Source organism: Cornus florida, unplaced genomic scaffold, assembly GCF_030987335.1.
Source record: "Cornus florida cultivar Cherokee Brave unplaced genomic scaffold, ASM3098733v1 CherokeeBrave_3.0.0_Hap2_Chr02, whole genome shotgun sequence".
In the NCBI taxonomy this organism is placed as follows: Eukaryota; Viridiplantae; Streptophyta; class Magnoliopsida; order Cornales; family Cornaceae; genus Cornus; species Cornus florida.
Window position 1 is genome coordinate 44,318,831 of NW_026775572.1, and position 21,327 is coordinate 44,340,157.

Consider the following 21,327-nt stretch of genomic DNA (forward strand, 5'->3'; position numbering starts at 1 on the left):
AAAAAACAGCATGTATTCCATAAACAATTTGAACGTCTAATTAAGCTCCTATTGGCGCTGACTATGGCAGTGAAGACGTGGTTTCAAGTTATAAGCTTCTAATAAAAATCAAACTCAATTTTGGGATCAACGAATAAGTTCAAACAAACTTAAAGCTGGAATTTGTGTGCTTCCTTCCGTCAAATGTTGGGTAATAAAGGACTATTGCCCTTTGCCACCACAAAAAATAAATAAATAAATAATAAAACAAAACAATAATAATAATAATAAATTATTAACATTACAAATAATAATAATAATAATAAAATTACTACATTCATTTTTCAAATGAAATATGTAGTACTTACTTTGGGAAGAATAAGAATAAAAATGAGTACACTGAGCCAGTTTGGGATTGCTGTTAGAATGTTAAAAGCGCTTTTAATAATAGAGTTGTTATAAAAGTGCTGTCAGTAAAATGTAGTTAAGTAGGAGTTGTTATATTGTATAAAACACTTTTTTATACTTGAAGCACTTTTAAAATTGTTTGGTAATAATATTATTTAAAGCACTTTTATTACTAATTTTACTATATTACCATTACATTAAACATATGATAATTCCCTAATATTAAATATTATAAAATTTCATTGAGTTGAATGATTTATAAAGACGAACTTGTATTTTTTTTTATTTTTTAAATATCACATATTTTGTTTATTACAAAGTCCACGCATTGTTTTCTATTTGTTTATTACAGAGTCCAAAATAAACTAGGATCACATATTTTGTTTATATATTTTTTAAATATCACATATTTTATTTATTACAGAGTCCAAAATAAATTAGGATCTTTGTTTGTTATAGAGTCCCACGCATTGTTTACTATTTGTTTTTAGAAGCCTAAAAGGGATAAAATCGTATTAATAAAAACACGTACCTCTACCCGTAAGACAGTTTTAAAAGCTACGATTCTTAACTTCAAGTAAACGTGCTTTTTAAACCTAACCTCTATTATCTTTAAGAATTTTTTTTTTTCACCAAACACTTTACGCCGCAATTTTTTAAAATAAAAGTACTTTTAGAGAAGCACTCCAAACACCCGCTTAGTATCGAAGAGTTAGGAGTATATTTTTAAATTTTCCAAAAACAAAAATATTTTTAATACGTAGTAATAGTCTTCCAATTTGTGAGGCACCGAGTTTGACTCGTGACTCGTCCGCTTCTACAGATTCAGTTCCTCGTGGCCCACATGGGGCGAAGAAAAAATATCGGCGTAAACTGAGATTCACAAAGGCAACTCCATTTCCTTCTCCTTCCTTCCAACCTCTCTTCCTTCTTTCAGTCCTTCACGCACACACCATCTCCAATTTCTCTATCTCACACCAACTACATAAAAATATATATATATATATATATAATTGAAATATAGCTCTGTCCTTCACCATCATATCAAAGACATACTTAACACCTCTCAATGGATTCTCTCTCATCGGTCTCGCCTTCTCTCGTTCTCCCTCCCAGTAATCCCCTCCGCCACCACCGCCGTCGCCGAATCTCCGTCTCCTCTCACCTAATACGCCACCGTCCCTCTTCTCTCTCCTCCTTCGTTAGCCTCCCCTACTCCCCTGAATCTCCCAGGAGGAGGCTCGCTGAATTCTCTTGCAAATCGGCCTCCCGAGGAGTGTCCGGAGAACAAGAAGGAGATGGAGAGGGTGAGGGCGAGGACTACAGGAAAGAGGATTTGGAGAGGGCACTTCGCTTGGACGGGACGATTCCGGGCACTTCGGATGAGTTCGTCAAGCGAGTCTCGTCCCGCGCTTACGATATGCGTAGACACCTCCAGCAATCATTTGCTAGCAGCAGCTACGATGGTATTGTTTGATTTCCTTTTTGTTTCTTGGAATTGCGTCCATTTCTGTGCCTTTGGCTTTTGATTGATGGTTTGCTTGAGCTTGTATTTGTTCTGGTAGCATTTGCTTTACTCATTTGGTTCATAGTGCTTTTTGTAGTGGTATTGTTTGATTCCCTTTTTTGTTTCTTGGAATTGTGTCAATTTTTTTAAGCTTTTAGCTTTTGATTGATGGTTCGTAGTTGTTCCTGTACTATTTGCTTTACTCATTTGATTCATAATGCTTTATGTAGTTATGTTAATGTGTAGATTTGCTATGCAAGTTCAGAATATATTGAGGTTCTTAGATGTTATTAGTTGTTGTCTAAGCTAATTAAGCCTTTGGATGAAGCTATTTTGATTTTGAGAAGTCCTACATTTGGGGAAAAAGGGTTATTACTTGGTTCGATGATAAAAGCTCAGGCTAGGGTTGACAAGGGTGGCTGACAATTTTGAGTGCGCGGGTTTGAGTACGAGAGCAGCCACTTATGTAAACGAGTGTCTAGTGTTAGGCTTGTCTCTAGGATGTCTGTGAACGATGCACCCTAGTTATTTTGGCAAAAATAATTGATGCAAGGGGATGTTCCTGTTTATTAGGAAATTATTCCAAGATTGCTCTTCATACTGTCTTACTATTGAAAATTGCGATTTTTTAAATTTATTTTTATTTCTTCTGTCTGTCTCATGAGTAGGTTGCAATTGACACTCAGTCCATATCCCATTTTAGTTACATCCAATTAGTGGCCTTTTTCCCTAATTTGTTTATTGTCCAACATCTTTAAGAGTTGCTAATAGTTAATGGCATTTGTTCTGGCATTAAGAAAATGTGATTTTAAACTCATTGCCTTTTGAGAAACTAATCATTACTTGCTAACGTGCGTACAGGAACCCAATTATCTGACCGAAAAGGTTGCTTTAATCACTCTATGAAATAAGTCATTTCTTTTTTCTTATCACTTTCTTAAAAATCACGTCCAAAATATAGATTTGTGAAGCAATCCATTTGTAACTATCCCTTTGTCCGGAGAGATGTATGGACTTTATGTTAAAACATTAGTAGGAAGAAGTTTGAACCTCTAAATTGTTTTATGCAAAAGGATTTTTAATTAAACTAATATAGAGTACAAATCTGCAGTATTTAGAAAAAAGATTAATTATTTCTAATGTATGTTCTTATCCACCAAAATAAATATATAAATAAATAAATCAATTACACTGATTGCATGTTCCTCCTGAAGATGAGGCAACCCCCCAGCTTGTTCCTGTTGCTTAGAAGCACAATAAAAGGGCTGCAAAGTAAAGCAGTTTTTGGTAACCAAAATTTGTGCATGAGTAGGTTATCTGGTACATTTACAATATTGAATTCATAAATCTAGCCTTTTACCACCTCTAAATAAATCTGTCCTGGTTCATAGACCAAAATTTGAGCACGAGTGTCTGATTCATGGCTGTGGCCTTTATGTCCTGAAATCAACTCGTTAGATGGTCGGTTTCACGTTTCTTTTTGTCAAGATGTTGTCCAGGCCTTATCCTAAAATGCTTCCTTTTACCACCTTCAGCAATATTTTCTTGGTAAATCTCTAGCCTTCACTGTTTCACATCTGTAAGTTTTGACAACAGTATGTGCATAAATGTTGGAACAAGTATGCAAATACATGACGAAGTATTACTCAGACGTATCTATTGTTGCCTCTTAAGCACTCGGTCTTTCCTGTTGATTCTGTTCCTTTTTTGGCAAAATCTTCACTTTCGCCCTCTCTTTTCTATGCTTTCTGTGTGTTATTGTTTGTGTAAATTCCATGGTGGAATCTGTATATTTCACATATTTTAGTGAACTATTATCTTTAAAAATTTCCGGGTGCTCATTGGCTGCAGGATGTCATGTTCATTCTCTTTCGACAAGGCCTAATACATACTTGTTTTCTCTTCTTGTTCAGTGCTAGAGGCTAACCCGTGGAGAGAGTCTCCAAAGCCTGTATATGTACTAACACAAAGGGAAAACCAATTATGCACAATGAAAACTCGAAGAAATCGCAGGTTCATGTTGTTTTTATTTTGTTTCTCTTGAGTAATTGTTACATTAGACATGACCCAAGCTCATAGAATGTTCTTCATGACAGTGAAGTTGAAAGAGAGCTTGGGTTATTGTTTTCCAAAGGAGGGAAGTGGAGATCTGGAATTGGAAATCAGGCCAAGCAGTCGGGGACTAGCACAAAGTTTCAGATGCTTGTTGAGGATGTCAGGGAGGGAGTCCTTGTAAGTTCTTAAATGTACTCTTGCTTTAATTGCTTGCGTATTATATTCCATTGTCTGTTGTGTTGAGATGATATTTTTTATGGTGTCTGAGGGAGGGTCCTAGGACCTCCAAACGATTGAGACATAAGCCTTGAGTCGAAATGTTGTTTCAAAATTCATTAGTTTTTAGTCAAATATTATCTTAATAGAGGGAAAAAGTTGAATGTTGGTGTGAATGTCAATTGCTCATCTGTTTGTGTGTTTGATGGTCCTTGAATTTAAGATTACAATGGCACTAGATTAAGAAAAAATGTTTAAAAGGATTTTGGTAATGAAAGGCTCAAAAAAGTTAAATTAAGTTTCTGAAAGGTTGAGTATACTTTGGGACATTTTGGTAATGCAAAGGCTAAAAAAAGTTGAATTAATTTAGGTTGAGCGTACTTTGGGATTGATTGTCCCATGGAAATAGCTTGTGTCCTTTAAGATTGCTTATAGCATTTGAAAATTACTAATTTGTCATCTATTGGAGCAATAAAATGACTGTTGAGGTGGCTCAAATTTATTGGCTTAGTGATAGAGTGCTGGTGAATGGTGAGTCAATATTTGGTCAATGGCAGTGAGGTTGTGTGATACCCCCGGATTTCCGGATGCGGGTTGGCCAGGCCTATGCTCGATTACCCGAGGATATCAAACCAATTAGCAATAAATGAACACAGAATACAATTAAAATAAACAGGAATAAATAAAACTGCTGAAAAGAAAATAAGAAGATAATCCAAAACTAAAACCTCAGAATAAAATTTTATAAATAAAAAAATTATTCTGATACATCCAACTTCTCCATTTTTAATATAACTCGGGAATCCATTTGGTGGACCCCTAATAAAAACCAACACTGGAAAAAAAACAACCAAAAAGAAGTCCAATGCTAAACCATGAAGAAACCTCCTACGTCGTCGGTGGAATAAGTAGCTGTCTCTGCTCAGCACGAACACGCTCTAAGACTTGGAACCGTCCATTACCTGAAAAATAATAGTGGGTCAAGCCCACGAACAAGTTCTATCCTAACTACAATCCAAATAGAGACCCAATACGCAGATACATCCTAGATGTCCCAACCATAACTATATAGTCCGTAAATAGATATATGTCCACACTACAGGACTCTCACTGGACTATGACGAGGGTCTCAACCTGAATAGAAGGCAATATGCAAAACGCACCTGAGTGGGCAGGACTACCTAAGCCTAACAGGGTATACCTCAACCAGCATAGCCAGCTACGCATCCTACTGCATATACACTTCCTAACCGACGATCATGAGACTCAAGCTCATACCGCGGTATCATAAATATATATTTAAAGTCCGATCCTATCCATCTATAAAAAATCCAGTTAGTCGTTCGGCTTGTTCAGCCGCACAGACTAACATAAATTATATGTATATAAATTCCCTTCAAATAATATGTTGTGTCGGTCAACTGTTCGTCGTCCAGACACGACACATAATTAGGATTTAAATGTTTTAATTAAATCCCTATCATTCCTATTACAAAAATATAAACAACCATCCAATATGTCGTTCAACTGTTTTAGTTGACAGGACATGAAACTATGTAGGATTTAACTGTTTTAGTTAATCCATTCCGTATGTATGAATGGGTAGGAATTAACGTTGTGACCTAATCTATCCCTCCGTATGCCACCGTCCCATACCGGTGCATACCATGCAAATGATCCGTAAATGATGCAACATTTTAAGCATTACATCAAATAAAGTCCATCTAATCTACATAGTTGATAAATACAGATTTGAAATAGTTCATCAACTAAATATCCATAATAATAACAATGTAATTAATGAGACCAAGTTTAATTGTTTGCCAATTTAAAATCCAGCATCTATCCAATTAATTGACAGAAAATATATAATTAATTCTTCAGTTAACTCCAGTCCAACAACCATAAGATTGACAGAACCTAAGTAGTAGTTCAGCAATTTAAGTCTAAACCATAATTCAAATAATTGCAGAGTAGTGCTTAATATTACAGCAATTAAAATCCCAAGCTTAAATCCATGTATTGCAGAAAAGAATTTAGTTTTTCAACCATTAACATCCAAGGTATGCATAGATCAAACTTAATAAATATATAACCCTAGCATGCAACCAAAATAAGATTTATAATCAACTATAGATTCCGCTAAATTGCTAAAATTAAATTAGGCAATTAAACTCCTTCCATTCGTTAACAGTCTGCATCGTTAAATACTTTCCTACGGTTAAATCCATGAGCACAAAGACATTAGTTTCTTAAATGTGGCTCTAATATAGCATGGTATAATGTTTGGAATCCATGTTTCAATCCATTTAATTGCTAAACACAGTTTGAGCAATTAAATCCTTTCTATCCGTTACGTCCATGAACAGCCTACGACTTGTCTTAGACTTTCCTATTTTTTTTTAAAAACATTAGCATATAAATAAATTAATGCATCCTAGGGCTTTAATACTCCATGAAATAATGTTTAAAACCATCCCAATAGCCCCAAACACAACTCTGAACAACCCAATTTGAACCAAACAGTGCGCAACCAAGCTCCAGTACACCACAAGATCACAGAGCCTGCTCTTAAAACCATGGAGCAGGCTCTAACCAGCCTAGAGCCGGATCCCATAACCTTGGAGCCGGCTCTGTGAAGAGGGGAGCCGGCTCCCAACTCCTGGAGCCGATTCTCTCCCCCTCTCTGAGAGCGCTGCTCCTTCTTGCTTCGTCTGCATTGTTTCCGGCTGACTCCAACCCCTCTGTTCTTCATTTATGTTGACTTTAGGAGTCTAATATGCATCCAATAATATCCGTTATTCATTCCAACCAATTTGTATCAAAAAGAACCATAATAACCATTGCCGATTTAATTACGTTTTAACAAAAGGCAATATAGTTCAACTTTCAGAAACCACTTCAATTTAAGTTAAATACATACAGACGAGTAATTTATCATTTGTTAAGCATGTAATATTCAATTAATATCCAATTAAGATCCTAGAGATCATCTAATGATGCACTGAACACAGGCCAAAGGGAGAAAGACAGAATAGAATTTGCCTGTACAGTTTTGTAACCAAAACCTTGTCACCGTCCTTCTAAGCTTTTCCGACGACGTCTGTCTACTGTCAACTCAACCTCCTACTGTTCCACCTTCCTTTCTCTTAGGTCCGTCCGGTGATCCACAGCTGAAACCCCGACGGTACCCTCTCTGTTCTTCTCACAACCTTACTCTGTTTTCTCTCAATATCCCAGGGACGTGAAAAGAGTTTTGCTAACCCTAGCAGACCCTTCTATTCTATATATATGCTAAAACAGAACCCCAATCCATGTATAATTAGAGTAAAACCCTAATTAAATCCTAGTCGGCCCATAGAACAAAACCTAAGTTATAAAGTTATAATCTACGGCACCTAAGTTATAATCTACGGCTCTACATACGTGACTTCCAAAAGACTGTAAGTAAATAACGTAATTAAAAAAAAACCTTATTTAACTTAATTACATAATTAGACAATTATAAAAACCACTTAAAGACACACCATCAAACAAGTTAAATCCAATAATGTAATTAATGCAACCAATTCAAATAATGACAATTAAGTCCATGTATTCAATTAAACAAATAAAAAGTCAATTAATTCAAATATCACACAAATAAATAATTAAATAACTAAAAATGCAACATAATACTTAATTAAAAATACCATAACTATCCTTTTAAAATTAGGGGTATTACAGGATGTGTATTAATTGAATGTGTAAGCAATGAATGGTGTATTTGTGCAGAGGAAGTAACTGCATACTTTGAACGAGAAAGTAAGGTGTCAGAGTGAAATACAAAGAATAAAAAGCTTTGTATTTACAGTGCATTTAATGATCTGTTGCCTGTTGGCTAAGGTTGCTTCAAGGGTGGTCTTGGTTAATTGTACTGTTGGTAAGAGCTCGTCTATAAATACAGGTGTATGGCAGTGAAGAAAAGTATGTGAAGAGCCAAATGAAGAAATAGAGTGAAGTAAAGAGAGAGGAGAGAAATTATTGTGGGGTAAGAGTGAGTGTATACCTTTTGAAGAGAGTGCGTCTTCTTCAAGCGAGTGAGTGTGGAATAACTCTTGGTAATCCGTTGAGTGTTGTAATCTTCTCTAATCTTTTAATAAAGGGTTAAGTGCAAAAAAACCCCTCGCTATATAAAATATGTGCAAAAAAACAACCCTATTAGAAAAAAAGTGTATATATCTCCCTATATTATTCATTTTTTGAGCAAATTGCCCCTTGGTAGTCAATTTTGACCAATTTTTTTATAAAAACCCCAAAATGCCCACTGATTATGTAAGCAAAGAATTTTTTTTTAATATTATATAATATATATATGTGTGTATGAGTCCACTGCCCCCATTTTTTCCGGCGACTGCATTTCTCTAAAGTCAAGTATCAGTGCTTCAACAAAGCATCTGAAAGTACACAAGTGAAAATCATCCCCATCTTTACTTTGTGACGTGCTTATGCATAAACATTGGTTAGCGACATCACCTCCTCTTCGCGGCTGAACCTAATAGGATGATCCAAGGACGAACCAGAGACCGTTTTAAAACCAGAGATTATTACTCCATAAAAATCACTGCACAGAACACAAGGACTTCCTCTGTAGTTTCACAGATCCAATTTAATTATTACACTTGATATTCCATCCTTTAGATCCACAACTATTCATGATATATATATATACGGTATATATATATATCTATATATGTATATTTGTGTAAGTAAATTACCATTGAATCTATTGATAATATGTATGTGTATATCACTTTGTTTTCAATCCTATAGTTTGATGACCATGCATGGTTTAATCTAGAACTTCTATTTGTTGCACTATCGATCACTTGGCAATGATGCGGTAAAACGTGTCCTCACCGCCAAGGCCTCTCACTGTTGTTCGCAGTCGGAATTGACTAGATTGGGAGATGGTGGTGGTTGTGGGCGTGGGGGTTGTGGCGCTGCTTGTGGTTGTGGGTGGAGATGGCGGTGGCGGTTATGGGGATGAGATGGGATGGGATGGGATGGTGGTGCTGCGGCCACTGACTTCCAAAACCAAATTAATTTATCCTTATCAATTCCTTGCCTTGCCTTTTGTTCCACTACCAGAAAAGTCGTTTTCTTGGTCTTTCTTGCTTCAAATTCACAGTATTTAAATGTGAGTTTTTTTTTCTATTACTGATTCTAATGGGCAGGTTATGATGGTGCGGTGGACAAAAACACGGATCCTAAAAGAAGTGGAAAGGATAGTTTTTGAAATTACATAGATGCCCACAATTTTTAATGATGTGGCATGTTTTATTGATGTTATTTTTGTCCAATAAAAATGGGGAAAAACTATATCATCCCACGAGAGATAATATTCTATATGTTTTTCTTATATATTATATTATAAGGGTGTTTTAGTAATTTCTTAGTTTAATTTTGACCAAATTGAAGAATTGTCCTTATTTGCTCAACTTGAAAAATGTGGGGGTGTTTTTTGAGATGCACATTTTGTATATTATGAGGGGGTTTAACCCTTTAATAAAAGTTAGTGTATGTGTGATTTCCATCATATTTTTCTTTTGGCATATTTTTTGTTTGTGAACTTGGGCGGATTAATTTCTATCAGGAACTAATGGTTGGGATTAGTTTAAAGAGCCCACGACTTCAAATATTCGCTGTCACTTTGTGTTGATGGATGTTATTTCCTGCAGTGGCCTCATTTACAATGACAGCTTTGTACATAACATTAGATTATTAACACAATGGGAAGCTCAAGAATGCAGAAGGCTGAGCAAACACGATATTTTGCTAACCTCTTTGTTAGGTCAAGGCATCAGAAACAATGGAACTGTAAACGTTGCCTCGTGCTATTGAAACGTCTGTATATGCATTAGGTCAAGGCTGAGAAAACATGATATTTTTGCACTCTTCTTTTGAATGTTTGTCTATGGAAACTGGGCACAATCCTGTTAATACGTTTTTACATATTCAAACTCAACTTCCTGGAATGTCTAAATATTTGAAAATAGGCATATTAATGCTATATTTTTGTTTTCGCTGCTGGATTCTTAGTTGGAAACACTTTTCTTGTTACAGGTGTTTGAAGATGAGAACGAAGCTGCAAAATATTGCGACCTACTTGAGGGAGGAGGTCAAGGTTGTGAAGGTGTTGCAGAGTTGGAAGCCTCCTCGGTAAGAAAAACATAGTGTGTCTTCAAGCTTGCCTCATTACTTGATGCTTTCTAAAACTTTTATATGAAAAGAAAAAAAACCCCTATTTCCTCTGCAGGTATTTGATATTTGTCATAAAATGAGGGCTCTTGCGGTTTTGTTTCGTCGAGGGAGGACACCTCCTCTACCAGAAAGCCTGAAGCAGAATCTGAGAGCACGCAAACGGTCCCTTGAAGACAAAGAGGACTTAAAATGAAGCGCGGACTAAATTGTACGAGAATTTGTGTTGTCAAAGCCAAAATTGATGTATTTAGCACCCTAATATAGTTTTTTTTTTTTTGGGTTTAATAGGGTAAATTACAATATTTTAGTAATAAATACAATCCAATTTCTAAACACCAGCCTTCATGTTTGCCATTAACAATTGATACTGATCTCGATCTCATCTGACTGTAAAACAACTGGAAAAGAGAGAATAATGCGAGTGTCAACTCTACCTCATGGGTAACGGTCCTCACGTTATGAGCGATTGAGCCATTTTCAGGTTGACCAAGTCATTGGAAAGATGGGGACTATTTCCAAGTGCATCGGTAGAAGACGAAAATTTCCAAGTGCCTCTAAATTGCGGGACGAGCTTCTACAACTAGAAACTTTCATGTAGGTAACCTTACGAGAATTTTTTACGTAGTCCTGGATCAAATCGATTTGATGTACAAATAAAAATAAAAAAAAAAACAGAAAAAAAAAAGAGTAATGATACTTGCACCGAATTGTTGCACTGATTGATTATTTATGCATGGTACATGTAAGTAGAGGGTTCTACTTCTTTATTTATGCATAAATGGACTCATTAAAATAAATAGGTCTGACAATTCATTACAACAAATCGCATAAATAAATAAGTGGGGCTTTCCACTTACATGTATTATGCATAAATAATCAATCAGAAACATTCGGTGCAACAAATCATTACTCTTTCTTTTTCCTTCCTCATAGGGTAATATGAAGTATTGGAATATCCATTTGCCTTTTTTTGATTGTTTAGAGATCTCTAGTTGTTGTTTGTTTTCTTCTTCAATCAAAAAAATTTTAGATGCCAAATTGATAACCCTCTACGACAACCCTAATTTCATAAGTTACAACATACTTCTAAAGCCTAAATAGTCATAGATCTAAAACTTGTGAACAAAAATGATTATATATTTATATTTATATATGTGTGTGAATAGAAAGAGAGAGAGAGAGAGAGAGAGAGAGGACTTAGAAAACCTACAAGGTGGGTGGTGCGCTCGACTTTGGTGGTTGGTCCACGATGAATATGAGTAATAAAGAATTACTATTCGTTAGTCAAACTAATTTTTAATTATTTATTTTATTATATTAAAATTATATAATTTTAAGAAAGATATTTTGATATTTTGAAATATGCGTATGAGGATATTTTGGACCAAAGCAATAAATATTGATGTATTTGTAATTATTTTGCTTAATCCAACCAAAATAGAAAATTAATTTTAAAAACTGATCGATTTGTTATTTAGGGCTCCTAACTTTACCTACGTATAATTTTTCCATTTTTTCTGTATGTTGAATTGTGATTGACTAGTACTATATAATCTCAAATTTTTTAAATGTTAAATTGTGATTGATCAATATTATATAATCTCAAATTTTTTATATGTTAGAATTATGATTGACTAGTACTTGTATAATCTCGATTTATATAATAATTTTTTCACTACTGAAAAACAACGGTGTCGGCTGATTTTTTTATTTGTTAAAGCCATCTAAGGACTTGAGACTTGTATCACTAGATGTCATTAGACTACTTTGACCGTGGAAAAATTAGTCATTAACGTTTCGTTTATGGAGGTGTGGAAATACGAGGTTTAGGTGATGTTTGGTCGATGTAAATGCGGAAATACGACACAATCTAGGTTTCGGTGATTCCAAAATGTAATATGAACTATGAATAGTTGATGGATGCGCTGTTGTTTTAATGAAAACTGTGTTTTTTAATTAGTAAGGTTGTCATAAAATTGTTTTTAGTAACAATATTGTTTAGAAACACTACTAAATATTGGTTTCACAATAATGTCTTTGAATGGAATTGCTTATGTTTGAAAATAGTAAGACAGATAAAATTGTACAAGAAAAAAAATAGTTTCAAAAAATATAAAATTTCTATTAAGCACTCAGTTTTAAAAGTTATAAAAATCTCAACCGTTTTAAACTCTTATTTATTTATTTATTTCTTACTACTAAACACATTTAAAAACAAAATTTTAAAATAGGAATACTTTTAAAATGGTTCAACAGTAATTCCTAAGTAGTGCAAGTCAAATGTTAGGAATATCAATTGTCATGTTACATCAGTACATGTGAAAATTGTTACTACTATACTTATTACTTTTAGGTGTATCCTTTGTTTATTAATTGACTTGTGAATATGAGAAAACCTCTCCAATCATTTCATGGCAACAAGAGAAGTCGGTAGTGTGAAGACAAACCATGGCTACCAAGTATGCATAGGCCGACATTATTGATTTATTAAGGGCTGATGAGATAACCCTTCGTAATTTTAAAAGCGTGAAAATAATAAATAAGGATTACTTGTTGGAGGGATAGATAAATATACAAAAATACCTCTCAATATTATTTATATAATAATAATAAAATATAATTAGAAGTTAAAATTACTTAAATAGACACTTCTCTGAACTACGTCGGGTTATCCTTTTACATGGTGTAACAATAAGGATGCGGAGGCGAATGTAATGGAAATGTTGGATCGGATTCTAGCTACTGTGGATTGGCGAATTCAATTTTCAACGGCTGTTGTTCAACACCTCCATGTTGTTGGGTCTGACCATGCAATTATCTTGTTAGATTTGTTTTTAAAAAAAGGCTCGAAGAGGAAAAGTTTCATGTTTGACGCGAGGTGGGTTCAGGATGAGGAATGTGCTTCCGTTGTTGAAAAGGCTTGGCAATTTGAAGGGTATGGTACCTCGCAATTTTGTTTGAAGGAAAAATTAAAAGGTGTAAAAGAGACCTTGTGCGGTGGAGTAAACAGAAGAAATGGAACTTACACCTGCAAATTCAACAGTTGGAAGCTCAATTGAAAGGGGTAAGAGAGAATGAGGACAATTACTCTGCAAATGCATGCGATCAAGTCCAGAAGAAGATAAATGCAGAATGGAGAAATGAGGAGTTGTATTGGCGCCAAAAATCTCGGAAGGAGTGGTTGTTACATGGTGATAGAAACTCAAAAAAATTTTATATTGTTACCATGAGTAGGAGAAATCGAAATATGATAAAAGGACTAGAGGACTTCCAAGGAAATTGGTTGGATGATGATCAAGCAATTAGAGGGGAAGCAGAGAATTATTTCCACAATTTGTTTACTTCTGCAGGATCTATTGATGATAAGGCTTTCTGGAATTTGTGGGAACCAATGGTTCCTACTGAGATGAACCAGAAGTTAATGCAGAAGGCTACTGAGGGGGAAGTGCATCAAGCTCTAATGGAAATGGCTCCACTCAAAGCACCAGGACCTGGTGAAGTTACACCAATTTTCTACCAGCAACACTGGGATGTGATAAAGGGAGATCTTATAAGTTCTTTTAATGATTTTTTAGAGCATGGTCAGCTTTTGAAAAGCCTAAATGCCACCAATGTTGTGTTGATTCCGAAGGTGAGAGTACCTACTAACATAGCTCAATTTCGACCCATCTCAATGTGCAATGTGGTAATGAGGCTCTTTACTAAAATATTACCTAATCGCTTAAAACCTTTGTTAGCTAGTATTATTAGTGAAGAGCAAAGTGCATTTGTGTCAGTGAGATTAATAACGGATAATATACTTATTGCATACGAGGGAGTTCATTTTTTGAAAACCAGGACTGGAAGGAAAAATAAATTCATGGTAGTGAAGTTGGACATGGCGAAGGCTTATGATAGGATGGAGTGGACTTATTTACGCAAAGTGTTGGATAAATTGGGTTTTGATGACAAGTGGATTACAGTGGTTATGGAAACTGTTTGTACTATCTCCTACTCTATTTTGTTGAATGGTAGTGCAGTGGATCTCTTTGTACCATCTAGAGGGATTAGACAAGGTGATCCTTTATCACCTTACTTATTCCTGTTATATGCAGAGGGACTTACCAAGTTAATTAATAAGGCAGCGGCTGATAGACACTTCTCTGGGATTCGAATGAATAGAGGGCCAATTGTATCTTATTTGCTATTTGCTAATGATTCTTTGGTGTTTTGTAGAGCAAATGACAGGGGACTAAATGTATTGAAACAGTTGTTGATCAGGTATGAGAGATTAATAAGACAACAAATCAATTACTCAAAATCGTCCATTATTTTTAGTGCTAATGTCCTGGTTGATGAGAGGGAAGATTTGAGTAGAAGGTTGGGAGTTGTCATAGGGGGAAGGCTTGACAGGTATTTGGGGCTGCTAGCTGAGATTGGTCGATCCAAAAAACAGATTTTCAAATATCTTGAAGACAGAATGGTTGATAAGATAAAGGGGTGGAAAGATTGTTTCTTTTCTACTGCTGGGAAGACTCTTATTAAGTTTGTTCTTCAAACCCTTCCTATGTATCCCATGAGTTGTTTCAGGCTTCCTGTGGGAGTTTTCAAAAGTTTGATTAATAAAGTTATGCACTTTTGGTGGTCTAGGTCTAAGGAAGGACGGAACTTGTACTGGTTAAAATGGGAACAGTTGTGCAGGAATGAGCAAGAGGGTGGCTTGGGTTTTAGAGATCTCGGAGCTTTTAATATTGCACTTTTAGCTAAACAGGGATGGCGGCTAGCGGTGGAGGATAGTAGTCTACTCTCAAGAATTTACAAAGGAAAGTATTACCCTCACAATTCTTTTTTAGAAGCTAAAATAAGAGGTAATTCAAGTTGGGTTTGGAAGAGCATATGTTCATCCAAAGAGGTTGTGCAGAGAGGCTTGAGGTGGCGAGTAGGTACAGGGACTGCAGTGCAGGTATGGACTGATCCATGGATTCCAAATTCTTCAGGTTTTAAAATTTATTCACCTTGTCCTACGGGGTGTAATGTGCGCATAGTTTAGGACTTGGTGGATCCTTATTCAAAATCTTGGAATATTGTGCTTATTTCTCAGTTTTTTTCTCAAGAAGAGTCTAAGAAAATTTTGTCAATTCCATTAAGTGAAACTATTATCAGGGATAAAAAAGTTTGGCACTTCTCAACTGATGGAAGTTTTACGATGAAGTCTGTATACAGGGTTGCCCTTGAGTGGTTGCAAAGAGCTACTAGATCGTTGGGATATGAGAGAAGAATTGATGGATGTGCAGCTGTTAATGGATTTTGGGACAAATTATGGAAGCTTAAGGTGAAGGAGAAATTGAATCATTTTATTTGGAGTTGTGTCTATAGGATTGTCCTCGTTTGGAAGATCTAAAGAAGCGTCAAGTTGTGGAATCTGATATTTGTTTGAGGTGTAGTTTGGATAGTGAATCTATTGAGCATGTGATGTTGAGATGCCCTTATACTGTTAAAGTGTGGAAATTTTGCCCTATCAGATTGGATCCTAATTGTTTCCATAATAATACATGGGTGCAGTGGTTTTGTGGTCTAATGAAATTGTGGGAAAAGGCAGAGATTTATATTTGAGCTTAATTGTCTATGTTTGTTAGTATTTATGGAAGAGTAGAAATCGATTTTATTATGAGCAGAAAGAGATTGGGGAGAGGGCTCTAATGCAGTTAGTGTTTCACCATTAAATGAGTATCAAGAGGTTATTAAAGGCGGCCATGAAGCTAGGATGAGCAGTTTCTCTCAATCTGATGTTGTGCGATGGAAAGCTCCTGCAAAAAATGGATTGAAGTTGAATTTTGATGCTGCCTATAGAGATCACACCAAAGATGTTGCTATTGGCTTAGTTCTCCGAGATTGTAGAGGTAAGGTTTTAAAGGCGGTCATCCATTTCTTCCCAAACGTGGCTTCTGCATTAGTAGCTGAAGCCATGTCTGCAAGATTAGTCTTAAAGTGGGCTCAAGCATGGGAATTAATAGAAGTGGAGATTGAAGAAGATTGTAGTTTGGTGATTAATCCATCAAAAGTTTCAGTTGATATTGAAGCTATTTAGGGTGATATTCAGGCTTATATAAAACTACATGATCGATGGAAGATTGGTTGGGTGAAGAGGCAGGCAAATGTTTTGGCTTATAGTCTTGCCTAGTATGCTATGCAGAGAAGAGAAACTGTATGTTTTTCTGATATTTTTCCAACTTTCATAGAAGAGAAAGCTTATATGGATTGCATTCATATTTAATTTCATCTAATGAAAGATTTTCTTGCCTTGAAAAAAAAAAAAAACCAACCTTCCTTTTGGGTCATAAAGGAGAAATTATTAGGTAGTTCCGGGACCACCACCTCATCTATGGTCCCGGGCAATCCTAACTGTCCATCTAAAAAAAAGTGTCCACACCAGCAATAGGTCAGCATCTTCTCTCTCCTCCCAACTTTCTCTCTCTACACTCTCAGCCTTATCTTCATCTCAGAATCCACAACACCGGCAGGGAAGAAAACGCTGGGATTGGAGAAATTTATGAGGTCTCCGACAGTGGAGGCGGTTGTTATAGTGACGGTGGAGATGAGGAAGAAAGAGAACATAAATGGTTTTGCAGATAAAAAGAGGTACAAAGCTCTCTTCACCAGATTGCCCTCAACGATACGGGCCAGAGAATTCGTCATCGCCAACCTCCGAGAATTCATCTACCGCCAACACAATCGAAATGGATTTTTTTTTTTTTTATTTTATTATTATTATTTTTTATGTCTGAAATTGCAGAGATGGGTAATATATATATCAACTTTGGCAATTGGGGATGAGCTTTGATTCATTGTGGCAAAGGAGTTTAGAGACAGAGTGCGTTGGGTATTGACCAGAGAGTTGGTCGACGATGATGTGGAGGACGGCGGTGAGGCGACTACTCGTCCAGCGAAGCTAAGAGATCCAAAATGGTAAAGTGCCACCGAAAATTAGGGTTTGAGAAAGGAGAGAGTCACAAACCAAATATCTGTTAGAGTTACTCTGCACAATCAATTGAATTTGATACCAATTGTTATGGCGGAAACGCAAAATAAACAACACTGTTCAAGGAATAAACAAGCAATCACGAAGAATAAAAAAAATCACACACAAGAACACAAGATATACATGGTTCACCCAAATCCTAGGGCTACGTCTATGGAGCACACCAAACAAATTCACTATGAAGAAGATAAAGAATTACAATGGAGAATTTTCTCTTAATCTCTCTCAATTGCTCTCTCTTGTATTGGCACAAATTTATCTCTAATTTTCACACACTCTAAAATCTGATTAAAGTTGATATTTATAGAGTCCCAAACTTGTCCTACAAGAACTTGCCTTTTGTAGAATCCAAAACTAATAAGGAAGTTAAATTAGATCAGGAAACTGAAATTTTCTTAAACTAATAAGGAAGTTAAAGTAGATCAGGAAACTGAATTTTCTTTAAACCAATAAAGAAGCTAAACCAGATCAGGAAACTGAATTTTCCCTAAAATTCAGTACTCTTGAAATTTCCATATAATTAAATCTTCCTAAAAAATAATTACCTAATCAGCTCCACAAAACCACAACAATCTCCCACTTGCAGGTTGAAGCACTTGTAAACCCATTCCATTTTCTTCTCATGCATGTCCCATACATGTCGGTGCACTTCTCTCTGTCTTCAAGCTAGAAGACCGACTGAAGTTGCGCACAACTTCAGTTTCTCCATGGTCACTGTCTTGGTCAATATGTCAGCCGAATTATTGGTGCCAAGTATTTTCTCAAGTGTCAACACCCCATCTTCTAACAAAGATCTGATGAAGTGATACCGAAGTCCTAAGTCCTATATGCTTGGTCTTTGAATGTGATACCCCTCGGATCCGAGACAAGGGTTGATCAGGCCCAGGCCCAAACCCGAGGGAATATCAAACAATTAAAGTATTTTAAAGCGAACACAGATGACAAAATGAAATAATAAAGATGGAATAAAACTGAAAGAAACATTAATTATAAAACCCTCCATGCATAACTGAAATAATAAAACTCCAATCCTCCCAAAACTTCAAGGTTACAACTTGGGAATCCACTGATGGACCCCTAACCAAAAGTTCAACTGAAACCGAAAACTGAAAATAGATAATGCTAGAAACATTGAGAGAAGTCCTACGTAATCAGATGAAGGTGAGACTGTCCTCGACAAGTACGATCAAGCTCTAAGGCTGGAACCGTCCTGCACCTGAAAAGAATAATGAAGGAGTGGGTCAGACCTACGAGCAAGTTCTAATCTAACTGCAATCCATACAGTGACCCGATACGCAGATATACCGTAGACACCTCACAATATCTATCTAGTCCATACGTATAAATATATCCACACTAAGAGACATTCACTAGTCTATAATAGGGGTCTCAACCTAAATAGAAGGCAACATGCGAATACGCACCCAAAGGTGGGCATGAGTACCTAGACCTAACAGGGTACACCTCAACCTATTATAACCAGCTACGCATCCACTGCATATAAGCACCCTAACCAACGAGTCTGAGACTCAAGCTCAACTCCTGGTACCATAAACATATATATAAAGTCCGTCCAAATCCAGGGTATGTAATTCAACTATTTATTAAACTGACATACAATAAACCAACTAGTTAGTCACTCAACTTATTCAGTTGATATGACTTAACTACCATCCGTTAATCTAGGAAGTCATCCAACTTGGTTACAGCTGATCTGACTTAGTCACAATTAGGATTCGATATCTTTCAATCCATTCCATTAATCCATTAGGTTAGGTTTATGCGTTTTGAGCTAAACCGTCCCTAGTATGTCACCGTCCCATACCGATGCATACAATCCTCCATATCCAGGTAAATTACAATGTATACATAATGAACAAGTAATTTATAGTCCAAAACCACCATCCAAATAATTGCAAAAAAGTATTTTATATTTCAGCAATTTAAATCCCAGAATTAAACCATGTAATTGCTTACACAACTAGCATCCAAAGCATGCATAGACCCAATCCAATATATCAATGACTCTATCATGCATTTAGAACAAATTCTATAATCCCATTATAGTCCAACAAATTGCTAGATTAACCTAAACAATTTATTTCGTCCCATCTGATAACAGTGTACTAAGTCATTCGCTTTTATACTGTTTTATCATTTATCTTAGAGACTTAAACCATGCATCAACTAGTTTAATCACACTTAAAATCAAGTAATTAAATCCTCCGAAAAGTCCCCACAATCCATTAGAAGCATCCCAAGGCTCAAACAGTGTCCAGAATACCAAACAGTGCCTTAAAACTAAAAAAAAATAAAAATTAAACGTATATTGCAAAAGGGAGCCTGCTCCAAATTTTGGGAGCAGGCTCTTTCAGCCTAGAGCCGGCTCTAGGAGTCCTTAGAGCCGGCTCTACTTGTTGTGGGAGCCGGCTCCCACATCCATGGAGCCGGCTCTCACTTCCTTTGAGAGCCTCTGTCCCCGTTGCTTCGCTTCAGTCTGTCTGCTCCCTCTCTGATAAACTCCTACCACTCTGTTGGTTTCTAAAGTAGATCTTAAGCATCTTATTAACACCCAGGAGCATCCCAAAGGTTTGATAACAACCATTAGAAACAAATATAGAGGTTAAATTTGCTACCGAACTAACACTTGTTAGGAACAAATCTGAAACTTTGCAATAACAGTTCTAGTTCAACCCCTCTGTTCCTCTTCACTACTGATCTTTAGAGTCCTATAACACCCCATAATCATCCCCATGATTTATTTACAGAGGTTAAAAAAACAATTAAAGAAACAAAAATTGCTAACAACCATTACATGCTTAAACAGAGAACAGAAACAAGACTTGCAAACATTTAACAGAATTTATTTTAACACGCAGAGATCATCAATATTTTATATGGTAAGCATTTAAGTTCTGATTTAATAATTAATTAAACCCTAGAGATTATCTAGGTGCACAGAACACAAGCCAGATGGAAGGAGGAAGAGAAGAACTAGCCTGTAGTTTTAGACTCAAAACTGGTCGCCGTCGTCCTAACTTCCGGCAACCACGGCAACACTGTCTAGCCTCCTATTACTTCTGTTCTTCCCTTTTTCTAAGCCAAATCTTGAAGCCTCGGTTGGAAACCTCACAAACTTGCTCTGCTCTCTCAAAGCCTCACTCTGTAACTCTCTGTCTCTATGTTACGTGAGTAGGGGTTTTCCAACCCTTAATACAGATACAACTATGTATAAATAGGCGTAAAAATCCTAAACCCTAAGCTTTGTTTAATTCAGCCAGAGCCCTAATGTAAAACTCTAGTCAGTCGGCCCATAAAGCAATCTAGGTTATAAGATACTCGGCTACATGCGCGTAACCTCTTAGGGAACCCTACTATTTAAAATTAGACCAGTTAGTAATTTATTTTAATACAGTAACTGATAATAATTTAAACTATAATTTAATCTAATTAAAATATTTAAATAAACCAATTTACACATTAGAATGACCAACTAATCCAATTACAGAAAATACACATATAAACTAAATACACAACCCAATTTAAAAAAATAAGAAACAATTAATGAAAATAAAATTCATAATTAAACAATTAAAACACTTAAACAATAAATACCAACTAAATACATGTCACATAAAATTAATAAATAAAAATAATTAAACCAAATAATCACGCAAAAATACAATAAAAATAATAAATAAATGCCGAGACTATCTTTTTAAAATTAGGGGTATTACATTCTTCCCCCCTAACAAAAATGAATTCCGTCCTCGGAATTCGCTCTAACCTTCTTCCAATATTTCAGGAAACTGCGAGCGAATGACATCCTCCCGTTCCCAAGTGGACTCAGCCTCATTGTGATGACTCCACTGCACACCAACCAAAGGGATAACCTTATTGT

General features: G+C 35.8%; 1 protein-coding gene across 1 annotated transcript; it reads left to right on the forward strand.

Moving 5' to 3' along the window:
• Positions 1 to 1,264: 1,264 nt before the first annotated feature.
• On the forward strand, positions 1,265 to 10,741 carry LOC132294828 (uncharacterized). Its single transcript, XM_059792829.1, has 5 exons — positions 1,265 to 1,853; positions 3,808 to 3,907; positions 3,991 to 4,126; positions 10,271 to 10,366; positions 10,464 to 10,741. The coding sequence occupies exons 1-5, from the start codon at positions 1,457 to 1,459 to the stop codon at positions 10,599 to 10,601; spliced, it is 867 nt and encodes a 288-aa protein (XP_059648812.1). The 5' UTR covers positions 1,265 to 1,456; the 3' UTR covers positions 10,602 to 10,741.
• The last annotated feature ends 10,586 nt before the right edge of the window (positions 10,742 to 21,327 follow it).